General features: G+C 47.5%; 2 protein-coding genes across 4 annotated transcripts in view; one reads left to right on the top strand and one right to left on the bottom strand.

Moving 5' to 3' along the window:
• Window positions 1-13,636, bottom strand: part of LOC148538105 (betaine-homocysteine S-methyltransferase-like) — a 32,239-nt gene extending 18,603 nt beyond the window's left edge. The window contains exon 1 of one of the 2 annotated variants that reach the window (XM_088458259.1): window positions 13,097-13,636. In XM_088458259.1, coding sequence (XP_088314385.1) covers window positions 13,097-13,108 — 12 coding nt within the window. In that variant the 5' untranslated portion in view covers window positions 13,109-13,636. Of the gene's footprint in view, window positions 1-12,346; window positions 12,678-13,096 lie in introns of those variants that run through there. The other variant, XM_088458250.1, reaches the window with a different exon arrangement.
• The window catches only part of ERCC5 (ERCC excision repair 5, endonuclease), a 61,059-nt gene continuing 58,159 nt past the window's right edge, over window positions 12,796-15,695 (top strand). The window contains exon 1 of one of the 2 annotated variants that reach the window (XM_088458218.1): window positions 12,796-12,938. The gene's annotated coding sequence lies outside the window, so the exon portion shown is untranslated. Of the gene's footprint in view, window positions 13,002-15,695 lie in introns of both variants that reach the window. The other variant, XM_088458225.1, reaches the window with a different exon arrangement.

Below are 15,695 nucleotides of genomic sequence, written 5' to 3'. Positions count from 1 at the left end.
GAATAGTCAAACAGATCAATCTGGCCAGCGACTGCTTAGTTTTCAGCCAGCCCTGTTTGCGAAGGTCATACAGGACAAAGAAAGCATCTGTCTTACGCAAATCCTTTGTCCTATCCATATAAATCCAGAGACCCCGCACAACATCCAAGGAGGCCTCCTCTGGAGAAGAATCCGGAATCTGGAAAGCAGGAACCACAATCTCTTGATTGATGTGAAACCTGGAAACAAGTTTAGGAAGGTAGCCTAGTCACGTTCGAAGGACCGCTCTGTCCTGGTGAAAGATTGGAAACGGAGAGTGACAGGACATTGCGCTCAAGTCCGACACCTGCCGAGCAGAGGTTATGGCAAGAACGAAGACAATCTTCCAAGTAAGCCAACTAATGTCCACCGTGCCCAAATGATCAAAAAGCGAAAAGTGAAGGGCCCTAAGAAACAGAGACAAATTCCAAGGAGCCACCGGCAGTAAAAATGGAGGTTGTTCATTGAGGACACGCTGAAGAAAGGTCCGAACATCAGGCAACAGCGCAATCTGAGAAAAGAATGGGCCGCAACATGCACTGACTGATTTGGAGAACCCCTTAGCTCTCAAGACGGATGTTTCAAGAGCCACCCCGTTAAAGCGAGATGGACCAGATCCGGATGAAAGCATGGGCCCTGAGAAAGATCTGGCTGCAGTGCAAGACGCAGAGGAGCGTCGACGGAGAGCCTGAAGATTTGCATACCATGCCCTTCGCCGCCAATCAGGAGCCACCAGGATCATCGTGCCGCTCTCCAACTTCTATTTGCGGAGGACCCAGGGAATCAGAGAGATTAGAGGGAAGATGTACAGGAGCAGGAAGGCACACTGAACCGCCAGAGCATCCACCAGAAAGGCCGCCATATCTCTGGTGCGAGAGTAGTACCTCGGAACCTGGTGATTGTGTCAAGTCGAGGAATTTCAAAATGTAGAGCCAATTCGCCCAAATGAACATCATCCTGACGGCTTAGGAAGTCCGCTTCCCAATTTTGCTCTTCGGGAATGTAAATTGTGACAGGGACGGAAGATGCCTTTCTGTCCACAGGAGAATGCGACTGACTTTCCTCATGACGGCGTGACTGTGAGTGCCACCTTGATAGTTTGTGTAGGCGACAGCCGTCGCGTTGTTGGACTGTACCTGGACAGGGAGTCTCCGAAGAAGAGGCAAAGCCCGACACAGAGCCTTGTAAACCGCTAGGAGTTGCAGAATGTTGATCGGCAATTGGCTCTCCTGAGCCGACCACTGACCCTGAAAGGTCTGCTTATAGGATACTGCCCCCCCACCCCCAAAGACTTGCATCAGTGGTGAGGAGGACCCAGTCCTGAACCCAAAAGGGACATCAACTGGAGCCACCAGAAGAGGGAGTGACACACTTCCTGAGAGAGAAGATTCATCTGACACCTGAGCTGTAGATGGCTTTTGTTTCACCAGGCTAAAATCTTCAACTAGAGAGGCCGAGAATGAAACTGGGCATACTCCACCATGTCGAAGGTGGAGACCAGAGAGCCCAGAATCTGCATGCAAGAGAGAATTGACACCCGGCAGTGATGCAGAAACAACCAAATCTTGGACTGTAAGTCCCGAACCTTGTCTGCCGGGAGGAACACCCGCTGAACCCTGGAGTCCAGCAAGGCCCCCAAATGCACCATTTCCTGAGAGGATTTCTTCCAATTGATGACCCAACTGTGAGCCTAGAGAAGATCCACCATGACCAGAACGTGCTCCCTGCGAACCTCCTGAGACTGAGCCAGGAGAATCAAGTTGTCCAGATAAGGACATCTGCTCCGAAGATGAGCTGCCGTGACCTTCGTGAAAACACGAGGAGCCGTAGAAAGTCCAAATGGCAAAGCTTAAATTAGAAATGATCCTCCTGGAACGCAAACCTGAGGAATCTCTGATGATTGAGACAGATGGGAACATGCAAATAGGCATCCTGGATGGCTAAGGAGACCATGAAGTCCCCTGGCTCCATAGCTAGTATGATGGAGCAAAGCAATTCCATGCGAAACTTGGGAATTCTCAAGCATCTGTTGAGTGACTTTAGGTTGAAAATCGGCCAGAAGAAAGAGGTTGGAATAGAAGCCCATGCCCCGCTAAGACATAGGAACCGGAACTATGACTTTGGAGGCCAGAAGAGAGCGAATAGACTCACTCAGAGCTCCTGCTTTTTCTTGATCCAAAGGAAGACCTGTGGAAAAAACTTAGCCAGAGGGTGCTCCCGTCAATCGGAGGAGGAGACTCCCATTTAGCTCGATCGGCAGCAGGCGGAGGATAAAAGTAATGCACTTAGAAACATGGAAGCGCCTATTAGGGTGGGACCATTCCTCCGCCAAAAGGTCCACAAGCTGCGCACAGGAAGTAAACTCTGAAACTACCTCCTTTTGATGCTTAAATACTGGAGCGTTGGACAAAGGGGCTGGCTCAGCGTCCTTGATTAACAGTACCGATTTAACCGCCTTAATCAAAAAAAGTACATCTACTTGAGGTTGAGAATCCTCCAGAATAGAAGAGGACTCAACCTCAGAGGCTATAGAACTGGTTTCCTCTTGATCAGAAGAAACCTCAGAGACTGACTCAAAATGAGACAAGGATGTAGCGCTGTCCCTTCTAGAGGTCTTACGCTTAGAAGTGCGGTCCTTGTCCATCATTTGTTTGAAAGATTCAGACACATGCACTAAACTCTGTACTTACTGCGTAAAAGACTGCATCCAAGGAGGCTCTATAGCAGGAGGCAGCAAAGGGGACGGCATCACATTGGAGATATGGGCCGCTCCTGAAGAGACACCCGAAAGAGCGGACCCAGGGGATGCAAACCTATCTACCACCTGCAACATTACCTGGGATAGCGAGGAAGCCCAAGCAGGCTCCTGACTAACAGATAAAGCTGAAGGAGCCTCCTGCTGAGAGGTTGTAAAACAGCGAACACAGAGACCATCGTGGTCCGAGACCTGTGAAGAAAACACAGCAGCACAAGTCCTACAATTCTGCAGCTTTTCCCCTAGAAGACATACTGTAGTATAGAATTCCAAAGAAGTCCCCACACACTAGAGAAAGGAACTGTAATGTGCAAATAAGGGCTTGAGCAATCAATGTAAATGCACCACAAATAGACAAATAAGTGGGGCTATGCAGAGACTTGAGACTATACAAAGTGCACAATATAGTCATACACACAGAACATTCGATGCAAAAAACAAAAGGCAACAAATGCTCAATAATCCAGCCCCAATAGGGGAGGAAGGAGCTGTATAGTATAACCTGACCGCTGAGTACGAGGGAGACCAGGAACCTGCAGTCTCTGGAGACCAACTAGTGCATAGCAGGCACTTCTGAAAACAGCTGCCCAGCGTCACTGAAGGAGGGGACAGAGTAGGAGTAGCCCTGGAATGGAATGCCTCTTAAGGGACAGCACCCAGGGGCGGGGGAGGAGCTAACATGGAGAGCTTACCTCCCCCTTCTGTCATGGACCCAAAGGCAATATGGTCGCCTACATCTCAGCAACCCATACCCAGCTGCCCTGGTGGTCTAGTAAGGAAGCGGAAAGGACGTAGGTCCCCACTGCCAGCACCGCAGGTGTCTCCCTGACAGGTGGTGAAAAGCAGGGAGCCCCCTTACCTGTCCCCTGCTGCACCAGCCACGGCTTCTGGCTCCCTGCTGAGTCTGGAGCTCTGGCCGTAGACGCTAACCCAGTCGCCAGCACTGCAGTCACCGATGCTGGGGTGATAGAGCAGCAACACGGGCATCCTCTAGGATGCCTAGAGCTGCTTACTCAGTAAAATTAAATACAGTAAAAACTTTAAAGCTGTCTGTACAATTTCCACAATATGCCGCATGAAGCAGTCACCAACACTAAAACTGAAGTGCCTGTGGCTGGGGCCGGGGTATACGGGGAGCCTGGGCTGTGATGAACAAAGTTAAGTGTGGTGCCAGACTCCATCCCACCAACCTATACTGTGTCCCCTATGGAGGAAGTAGAAATAATAAGTGTAAGGTATTATAGATTTATATCTGCAGATTCCCATTCCTTTCTTACATTGCAAATAGCATCTGAAAGAGAGAAGATATTGTACAACTGTTAATGCCCCCTGAATAATGACACTGAAGTCCTCACATAAGGAATCACAATATGCGTCCATAAAAAGTTTGCAATTTTGTGACCTATTCACAGTTGGACAAAAACGCACATCTGAAGCTGCAGCTTCTCCCATTGACGTACCCGGGTATGATGCACCTGGAGTATGACTGAAGTCGTAATCCCAGTAAACAAAGGGAACACATTAAGGATGACCATTGGTGGCTTAACCTTCGATGATACCATTGGTGGTTAACTTCAAAGGTATGAAACCATCGCCAGGGGAAACCATCTATAGTTTCACCTGACTGATGGTCACCCCTGCTCTATCAATTACTGGAAAAAGGGCCAATCAGAGGTGGTGGTGGGGCTTTGCGGGTCGCATCAGAGAGCAGAGCTAGGGTATGTGTCCTGTTGCTAGGGTACGTGTTCATTAGCTCCGGGGATCGCTACAAATGGGGCGGCTGTCATTGTTGATCGACAGCTCGCCCTGTTTTGTAAGCGGGGAGTGGGTGGACAAACGGAGGCGTTCCTGAAGGAACGCCTGCCATTTGTGGGCGGCCCTACTGAGTGAGCTTCCTGCTCTATTAGAGCAGGAAGCTCATTGGGGCTTGCGGGAACGAGACCCTACCGCAAGGGTCTATTCGCAAGCCCGATGGTCGCGACCATCACCTGGCTGCTCGCAAAAGCTGTGGGTGGTCACCCACAGCTTAGCGAACGGCCAGGAGGCCAAGTAAAAAAAAAAGCGGCCTCCCTGATTCAGTGCGAGCGCCTCTGAATCAGGCCCTCTGTACATTCGATGGTGGAGACCCATTGGATCTCTGCCATCCGGTCTGCTTGGCTGCTCCACTGAACTATGGGAGAGACGTCATGACGTCTCTCCCATAGTGCCCGTGGGGGAAGCCGAAGCTCAAGAGTGAGCTCCAGCCTCTGACTGACGCTGAGGGGAGGGAGCCGGGCGCCCGCTGGTAACAAAATCTCAGCAGGCGCTCAGCAAATGGAGTCTCCCTGCGGCGCCGGGCTAAGGTGGATCTGAGGAGGCGGAACTGGTTCCGTCTGAATAGAAGTGATGGAGTACATTACAATTAATGGCCAGACAGTGCACATTATAAGCGCCCAAGTGGCTTGGATCATGTAAAATGCAAAGTAAAGCTGATGCAATTAGTAGTTTTTAATTTAAAATAAAATTAATTTTTTTACTACTAAAATATATATGAACAAGTTTTCCTTCACCAACAAAGTATGAAGCACTGGGCCTGATTCAGACCCGCTCGCGAGCGCACAGCGCTCGCATGCCGGAGCCAGCTCCGGCATGCGCGAGACCCGGGCAGCAACAGGCGCTCCGTCGCTACGGGTCTCGCACCAAAACAGGGCGGCTGTCCATTTTGATTTGACAGCTTGCCCCGTTTTGGAGGCGGGCAGGGGGGTGGCTGGCCAAACAGAGGCGTTCCCGAAGGAACGCCTGCCGTTTGGAGGCGGCCTCAGTAGTGAGCTTCCAGCTCTATTAGAGCCGAAAGCTCACTGGGGCGTGCGATGGACTAGACCCTACTACAAGGGTCTCGTCGCAAGCCCGATGGTCGCGATCATCACCTGGCCACTCGCAAAAGCTGTGGGTGGTCACCCACAGCTTAGCGAGCGGCCAGCTCTGAAAAATAAAAAATATTGCCCTGATTCAGAGCGAGCACTCTGAAAGAGTGTCCGGCTCTGAATCAGGGCCACTGTCTGCGTAAAAGGAATGTGCACTACAGTGTAAAATCACTTTTCAAACAGTTGCAGAAGTTTTAGTGTTTTCTCACTCCGAAACCAATCACATTATTATACTTTATTTATATGGCGCCACTAGTGTTCAGCAGCGCCTTACAGAGTACATAAACAAATAAGTGAATAAGAAACCAGTGACTTACAGTATAATACATGGTTTATACACAATGCTGCATTAGCGATCATAACACTCAAATTAGCAACAGGGCATAAGCAACCAAGTATTAGGTGCCCTTGTGGGATTCAGGAGTAGATAAAAGTATAAGTAGGAGAAGCACATGGGGGAAGAGGGCCCTGTCCGTGAGAGCTTACATTCTAAAGGGGAGGGGCAGACAAACAGGCGTGACACAATTGGGGTAGACAGGGAGAAAGGAGCATGTAGCAGCGGGTTAGGATAAGAGCTGGAAGGCTTTGATGAAGTAGTGGGTCTTGAGAGCCCATGTGAAGATTTGTGGAGAGTCGGAGAGGGAGAGAGTTTCAGAGTTAGAGAGCAGGATCGTGGAGGCGGGAGTGGGAGGAAGTAAATTTGGCATGATAGGCGGCATGCATTTGTTGAGCGAAGTGGGTGGGCAGAAGTGTGAAGGGAGATGAGTTCAGAGATGTAAATGGGAGAGGATTGGGTGAGGGCTTTGTAAGTTAGTGTACAGCTGGGTACTCACTCAGCGATGTGTACCCAGCACGACATCACCAGCGAAGGGACCCGGCATGTGGCAAGTATATACACACTTGCTGATGCCGGGTCCGATAGGGGCGGGTACGTCATTAGCAACATCCCTGTCGTCCCTGCTATAGGGGCGATGAGCCATGATGCTAGCGCCCCGTGGGAGCATGCATATCATGGGTAAACACTAGACCGGGGTTCGACAAATCCCGAGGGCCAGGTCGCCATGGCTACCAGATTTTGCTGCCTAGCTACTAGATTTTGCAGTGAGGGAGAAAGCAGATCCTCATCAGCTCCAACGGAGATTCGTGCCTATAGTATTGCAGTGTGCATATCATGCACGGGAGTGTATGTGCTGAGTGTCGCCTGCGGTGACTGCTGTGCGTCACAGCCTGCACGGACGACTCCTCTTCATCCTGTCCTGCTCTGATCCCTGATGTCTGTCCCACTCTCTGCTGATCCTCTTGTACGTCCCGGCTGTCTACTGTCTTCTATCTCCAGCTGCATAGAGCTCTCCAGTAGGGTCTATGTGTGGCCAGGGATTGTGGAGCGGCTTCAGAGGGATAGTGGTGTGACCACGAGAAGAGGGGGGCTTTGTTGTACTTTCCGGCACCATTATTTTATGTGAAATGTGGTCCGTTATTACGGTTATCATCTAGTGCGTTCCCAGCTTTAGAACCTTGAATTGGATTCTGAAGGGGAGCCAGTGGAGGCAAATGTAGAACGTTTGGAGAGGAAGATGAGCTGGGCAGCAGCATTGAGGACAGACTGGTGAGGAGAGAGGTGGGAGACAGGGAGGCCAGATAGGAGGTTACAGTAGCCCAATCTGGAGATGACCAATGAGTGGATGAGGGTTTTAGTAGCACACAGGGTGAGAAAGGATCTGATCTTGGAAATATTTTTGAGCTGGAAACAGCAGAACTACGAGAGGTGCTGAATGTGTGGTTTGGAGGAGAGGAAGGAGTCCAGGATAACTCCAAGACTGCACACTTTGGGGCTAGAGAAAGTTGTGCCACTTGATAATGAAATTGTGGGAGGTGAGGTAATGCGGAAGGGTGGGAAGATGATCAGTTTAGTCTTATGCCGGGTACACACTAGACAATGTCGTCCGATCCCGCGGATCAGAATGATATCGGGTACATTGTCTAGTGTGCACCCACTATGCGCAAACCCCCGCTGGCTGACATGGGGGTTGTTCCGTCATCCATGCATGCACGTACGACAGAGCAACCCAGTTGCCGATGCCGGCAAGGTCAATGGTGCCGGTAAACAACATATCGGGCAGTCGGTCACTGGATTGTTCAATGTGTACCGCCCACCTGATATATCATTCATCGGCACCAACGGCCGGTCAGCAAATGTGTAGACATGTTAAGTTTAAGAAAGCGCTGGGACATCCAGGAAGAGATAACAGAGGGACAGTTGGAGATACAAGTGAGTAGAGAGGGGGAGAGGTCAGGGGAGGAAAGGTAGATCTGAGTATCATCAGCATAGAGATTATATTGGAGGTCAAAAGAGCTCATGAGTTCACCTAAAGAGGACGTATAGAGGGAGAGTAGGAGCGGTCTAAGAACAAAACCTTGGGGAACACCTATTGTTAGTGGAAGTTGAGGGGGTCATGAGAGGAAACAGAGAAGAATCAGTCAGAGAGGTAGAAGGACAGCCAGGAGAAGACAGTGTTATGTATACCAAGGGAGTGAAGGATTTGCAGGAGGAGAGGGTGGTCCACAGTGTCAAAGCAGCAGACAGGTCAAGGAGAATGAGCAGAGAGTAATGGCCCTTGGATTTGGCAGCAAGGAAATCATTGCTGACTTTTGTGAGGGCAGTTTCAGTGGAGTGGAGAGCATGGAAGCCAGACTGAAATGGGTCAAGGAGGAAGTAGGAGGAAAGAAAGGCGGTAAGGTAGTTGTTAACAATACACTCTAAAAGTTTGGAGACAAAAGCGAGAGAGATGGGTTGGTAATTGGAAAGTGTTAGGATCAAGGGTAGGTTTTTTAAGACTGTGGAAGACAAGGACATGTTTGAATGCAGGAGGGACAGTGCCTGATGAGGGGGAGATTGAGGTGGGCAAGATGGGAACAGGAAGGAGAGAGGTAGCGGAGAAGGCGGGAAGGAATAGGGTCAAGGGGGGAGGGGAAAGGACAGGATGAGGGCCATGACTTCCTCTCCAGATACAGGGGAGAAGGATATAAGAGTTGGTAAGATGGATAGGGGGATGGTCTACTAACGGAGGGGGTTGAGTGCTGGGGCTCTTGTGGGATATGTCCTGATGTATGGACGTATCACATGTAGATATCATCATCATCAATTTCACACTCAGTGTGAGCTGATACTAGTATATGTGAGCTGTGTTCTTTCATCTTTTGTTTGCCCAGCCTCTATGAACTTTTTCTTATTTATATACACATCCCATATGCATGTCTTACCTGTGAGACTATCAAGACATTTAAAGTGGAAAATTATCCCAACCCCACAGACAGCATTGATACGAATATAAATCTTCCACACTGTCAATTAATTTACAATTCACATCATCATCAATCTTACACTTACACCAGGGTCGGATCACCCACAACACATATGTTAACTACTATTCACTGGCCATTTTAGTCACAATTCGTGACTACTGTACATGTCCTTACTGTACTTGGCAAGTTGGCAGCATCTGCATGCCCATTCCAGCCCAGGTGTCAGCCGTCTAGATGTATATAGTTGCACATTAGTCATATGATTGAAAAAAACATGGGGCCAAACGTAATAGGGTGAGAGTTTAGAAAATGTGAGAGTTTAGCAGTAAACCGTCACACTATTACATTGGTCGAGATGTATTTTCAAGATGGGAAAACATCTGGACGAAAGTTTAAATCGTCTGTGTTTTTTTGAGTCTGAAAAACATGCAAGTTTGATTAAATTGGCCGAGTTTAAAAAGTGTGAGTTTACTCTCACATTTTCTAAACTCTCACCCTATTACATTTGGCCCATGCACTGCAATAATTCGCACATGCCCATTAAATGAAATGCAACTTGTGGCAAAAAAAACATTAATTGCATTTATGAAAAAGTCCCTTAATTGCTTAGCACAGAACTTGACCATGAGACATTTACACAGGAAAAGGCAGCACATGCATGTAACCCGGGGAGAGACGCATCAAAGGTTGAGATAGATAAAGTGGAGAGTGATAAAGTACCAACCAATGAGCTCCTAACTGACATATTTCACACATGACATTAAAGCTGGGCATCCACTATACAATTTTCTGTCAGATATCTGTCCAATCTGGCTGGTTGGAATGAAAACCTGGTAATGTATAGGAACAAATGACAGCCGATCATATGGTATTAAACACTGAAAAAATGACAAAAAAAATTGTTCAAATTGGTTAAATCCATGTGTTTTAACCAATTTGTCAGAACAACCATTTTTGGCTATTTTCCCGTGTTTGTGAGCTAATGGACGATTGTCATTTGCTCCCATACATTACCAGGTTTTTATTCCAACCAGCCAGATTGGACAGATATATGACAGAAAATTGTATAGTGGATGGTCAATTAGGAGCTCATTGGTTGGTACTTAATGACTCTCCACTTTATCTGTCTCCAAGGTATGATACATCTCTCCCCTGATGTGATGTATCTGAATTTGATTAGAATTTATGTCCCAATTCAGAAATGGAAGCGAATCCTGTCATGAGGCCCTGGGCGCTGTGTTGGACCCGGCGGTTAGTGTGCCACCGCCGCCCAGGTCACAGCGGCAGTCAATAAGAGTCAGGCAGGTTTTTATTTGCTGCTGCACCCAGAGTCAGTGCCAGGCTGGAGAGGCGTCGCCGCTGCCTGCTCCATTTGACGGGCGCCACTGAGATTTCGTTATTGGCAGGCACACGGCAGCTCCTTCCCTGCAGCGGCAGCCAGAGGCTGTCGCTCACTCCTGAGCTCCGCCTTCCGGCTCCCGCAGTGGGTGAAGGGAGAGACATCATTACGTCTCTCCCATGGTGCCAAGCAAGAGGAGCAGCAAGACGGCGACGGGCGCAGGAGCGGGGTTTCAGGTAAGTATAGTATTATGTGTGCATGTCTGTCTGTCTTTTATGCATAAGGGCAACTACTACTGGGGGCACAGCATAAGGGCCACTACTGGGGGCATTGCATAAAGGGAACTACTACTAGGGGCACTACTACTTGGGGCATAAAGGTGCATATGGAATGTTCCCAAAGTGACGAGAAACGGTTGCACGTCATGTTGACACGCCCCCATTTTTCATGGCTGGAGCTGTCTTATTCCTAATGAGAAGTAGAAGTGCTGAATACACTACTGGTTGTTCTATGCTGATTATTTTGTGGATTTAATCCACTGCCTAAGGTACACCTCCATCACATAGGTGTATATTATTGGTGAAGGGTCATACAGTTGGTACGAGATTGCACTAGGAGTCAGTCAGTCTCTCTCTCTCTCTCTCTCTCTCTCTCTCTCTCTCATCACCACATCCTATAAGCAAATAGACCAATGATACTAATATTAGTGTTAAAAATAAGAGATTTCAATAAAGGAGAATGTTGAAAATTCATGTCTATATATGTGTATATATGATTCCTGACAAGATTAATATTTATGGAAATTACTTTATTCCATCATGTCTTATGAGCAGTTTAGATATAAGAAACGAATACAAGGAATAGTTTCACTCTCCCCCCCCCCCCTATCCCTTATGCCTGATGGATACATACAATAAAGAAAATGTTAGTATACAATTTAGTAATTGAAATCTACTGCTTCTTAAAAATCGGATCAACAGCACAAAAGATATCCGCGGGTGTACCAAGATGGCTAAAGATGGCTATCAATGAATCTAATACAAGAAACACCAAGATGGCCGCGGATGCAGATGTGATGTGGAGTACTAAGATGTCCTCCGCTGTGGCTCAAGGGTGGAAGTAATGGATGGCAACATCGGCATCCGGTTAAAGAATACAAGCGCCCTATTCACATGGGCGGAAGTGATGAGCGCTGGACGTGGAGAGGGGCGGAAGTGATGTCATATCAGGACCCGATCGTGGGAGCCAATTTACCACTATATGAACTATTCACAACAAAATATCAAACGCGACTATTAATATATATATAGCTAACAAATAATGGGATTGGTCCACCTTACAAGCCAGTGATTTTATTATTTTTATTTAACAACACATGGTGGTCCAAACCGGAAAAGTGAGGTCATAATTGACTGGGATCTCTGCTTGTTTGTCCTAATGAAGGGGGTATAAATATCAGACACCCCTTAGGAGCTCTTGTATCCCTTGAAGAAGTCCAAGGAAAGGACAAAACGCATTGGAGGCTTTTCCTTTCATGAACTTACCGTTGTTGTGATCAGAGAAGCTACTCCTATATATTTTTTACTCTTTTTTTTTTTTTTTTTTTTGTACGTTTCTTTTATTTATTTTTTAAATACTGTCCTGATGAGTTTCAGGACAGTTTTGTTGTTCTAAATAAATATATTTTATATCAATTTTATATTTCATTATTGCACTGATTATTACACAGTATTATATGAATTTTGTTTCAAATATTTTATGAAATATTTTGTAAAAATATTTTAGCAATTATTTATTAAGTTTGATTATATATATATATTAATATTATACGTTTTGAGGTCATTTTGAGCACGATTGCACTTTCTATTTATCACTAAGCACTTTGTCATATTTATATTTATAAATGGATGAGTTCCACAACCTCTCTAGATCCACTTGAAACACTGTATATAATATATATGCACACACATATAATGGACAGAAGATAGAACACAGCAGCACCTACGGACTGAGAGGATGATGAGATACCTGGATCAGGAACCCAGCGGCCTCCAGCTCAGTAGACAAGCCCCCACTCAGTACTCTCACTTCTCCTCCCAAGAGCCCCATGCTGTGCCTGCCCTGTCCGTGCCTCTCCCTCTTAGCGGTGTCTCTGCGTCCCTACAGTGAAGCAGCTCTCGGAGCTACGCGCAGTATTGGGAACAGTTACGGCTGCAGGATTAATTATTACACGCAATCACCTCCCATATAGAAAGCAGTCAGTGCCGGGGTGGTCACAGATGCACCTGCCAAGCATGTGGGTGGAGGCGCTCTGGCTGCCGGACCTCTGTTTATCACTAAACGAGCCAGTCCCGGGCACTGTGCACAGGTCAGAGTAATTAATTTAATTTTTATTTTTTTTTAAAGCAAAACCACAAGTCCCAGAGAGCACAGCGGCAAAACCGATGGCCACGTGACTTTATACCAATGATCAGTCTCTGCCCCTTTACAGGAAGTGTTCGCAGTATTCCCTCCCATACTCACTTGGGGCGCTGTTGCTGAGATGATGCTATAGGCCGGCCTGGGTCAGTGAGTCTACCCCCGGGAGGGCCACGGTGCGTGCTGCCCGGCACAGGAGGAGGTAATAGCCGGGTGTCCGGTGTGACTGTGCCGGTCACAGTGTGAGCTGCTGATGCTAGTATATGTGAGCTGTGTTCTTTCATCCTTTGTTTGCCCAGTCTCCATGAACTTTCTTATTTCTATACACACACACACATGCATGTCATATACTGCTCTTACCTGTGAAATCATCAAGACAAAGTGGGAAATTATCCCAATCTCACGGACATCACTGACACTAATGTAATATAAATCTTCCACACTGTCAGTGTAATTTACGATTCACCTCCACTCCATGAGTAAGAAAACACATAGGGGCAGATAGCAAACAGTGTTAAAGGCGCACACTGTTGGCCAATGTTTTAAGCCTATGGGGTCAGTCCAATTAAACGTGATAAATTCACGGGTGCGACAACGGACGCACTTGATGGCAGCCTGAACTCGCTCAAAACTATGAGCAGCCCTGTAGCACTGCGTACAAAATTGAGCGAATTCAGCCTGAAAGAGGGGCGCTAGGTGTGGTGGTGCTGCTGGCGAACAAAATGCCCCTGATTTGCACTCCTCGTGGCTAATTGGTTTGCCCCCTATGCATGCATCCCAGTTGCACAGTGCATTCGTCCCGATTGTTAGCGTTCAGAGACGCAGGACAGATTTGAACACGTTCTGTGGGAGTTCCTTGAAGGTAACGGGGCTGGCTAAGTAGATGCACGTGTGTTGCTGTAAACGGCTGCATGCAGAGAAGCCCACACAGGGGGTTGTGGTCAGAAGGAGAAGTTGCACCTGACATAGGGCTGGTGCAAGTTTCCATAGTGCATCTAAACACGCCTCCAGACGCTGCAAGTGGGAATCTCAGTATAACTAAAGTCATCAGCGTCTGTGTGCGACTCAAAATCAGCCCCATAGTGCAGCAGGACTCGCATTGCATGTATTGCTTATATTGCAACCTGCATCACTTACAAAACCAAAGGGGGTTAGGGAGATGTATAATGAAAGGCTGAAGCTATAACTTGTGTGAATGGTATTTAGGGGACAATTGCTGGCACAACAGCGTTACCCATTTTACCTCGCACTCCCATCGTGGCGCGTAATACACATTGGGTAATTGAATAGCGTTTAACTCTTTGTGTTTAATGCATATTGGGTTATTGAATAGCCTGTAACCCTTTGTTGCCAGTGCGGCAGGATTCATCATCGTTTATTTATAACAGGGGTGGGGCACCTTTTTTCTGCAGACGGCTGTTTTGAGATATATATAATTTTGTGGGCCTGGTGCAGGCCACGCCCCCTCCATGTGATGTTACATGGGGACGGGGCCACAATCGCTGGTTATTACAGCAATGCCTGAAGCATCCTGAGGAAGCTCCGGGAAGTTGTATGGGCAGCGGTATGACCATGTGAAGCGTCCTAAAGACACTCCAGGTGGCACTGTTGCATAGATTCTGGCTGCAGGGTGCAATTCTAGGTGCCCTGCTAGCCAGATGAGGCTAGCAAAAAAAAGCTCAGAGGGCCAGACCAAATGATTCTGCGGGCCTGAGGTTCCCTAGGGTCGCAGTGTCCCGCAGATGAATAAATGTGCGGTGACCCGGTCACCACCGGAGAATAGACGCCCGGCATCTATTCTCCCTGTCTGCAGGGCTTGGGGGCTGCCCGGCGTGTCCGTAAGTGCCGAGCATGCCCCCAAGAGTGACGAAAAGGGGACGCGTCTTATAGACACGCCCCCTTTTCGATGACCACGCCCCTTCTCGGTCGCGTGCGAACGTGCCCTCTCTAGCTCCGGCGCCCTGCCTCATGCCGGAGCTAGAGTGAACACTAATTCCTGATTTATATGAAGCTACAAATACTGCAGCGACACCCCAGGCAGGAAAGAGGAACTGCACATATTCTGACAGGTACAGGGTGCTAAAATGAACTTTAAGGTGCTTTCACTATAAAATCTGTCTCTTCATAGGTTTGCATAACCTTAGCTGTCACTGACAACTGAGCGTATAGCTAATGGCTGTTAACGTGCTATGGTAAATAAATATGTACACTATTTACATTTAATTTAATAGATCCCCCAACCCCTAAGAGATGTTGTTTAGGAGTCCGGGACAAGATAAAAGGCCTCCCTATAGTGGTCTGCTTTGAGGGAATGTTTGTTGGATGCAGAATTTGGAGAGTTGAATGGGATGAAGTAGAAAATTTCCATAGAAGTGACACAGTAAAGTTATGAGTAGAAGTTGTGAGTGGATAATTAAAGGAGCCTATTTTGCTATTAAATTGAGATCCTATAGGTCAGGGGTTCCCAACCCTGGTCCTCAAGGCACACTAACAGTCCATGTTTTAAGGATAGCCATACTTGAGCAACGGTGTCTTAATTAGTACCTTAGTTATTTTGATTTAACATCTGTGCTCAAGCATGGATATCACTAAAACCTGGACTGTTAGTGTGCCTAGAGGACCATGGTTGGGAAACACTGCAGTAGGGGGATGCGTTTTATATCCCAGTTGTCGAGATGCCGGAACACCGATTGTAAGCATTGGGGTTAGGCTGCAGGGTGGGATGGTTAGGTTTAGGGGTAGGGCTAGAATATTTACCTGCATGTGTCTGTATCCTAACCCTTTCGGTATACCGGCTTGGGACCCAACCCTCCTATAGGGACTCAGTTTAGGAATTGGTACTGTGGGGGAAGACGGAGTTGAACAACTTAGTTATTTTGGAGACATGCAAAAATGAGGAATGTAAAGTGGTTAGCTGTCAAAATCAGCACAAATCTCTGGTTGCGTAAGGGTTAAATGA

Source organism: Taudactylus pleione, unplaced genomic scaffold (genome assembly GCF_031769625.1).
Source record: "Taudactylus pleione unplaced genomic scaffold, aTauple2 ptg000041l, whole genome shotgun sequence".
NCBI lineage: Eukaryota > Metazoa > Chordata > Amphibia > Anura > Myobatrachidae > Taudactylus > Taudactylus pleione.
This window is presented reverse-complemented; position numbering and strand designations above follow the sequence as displayed.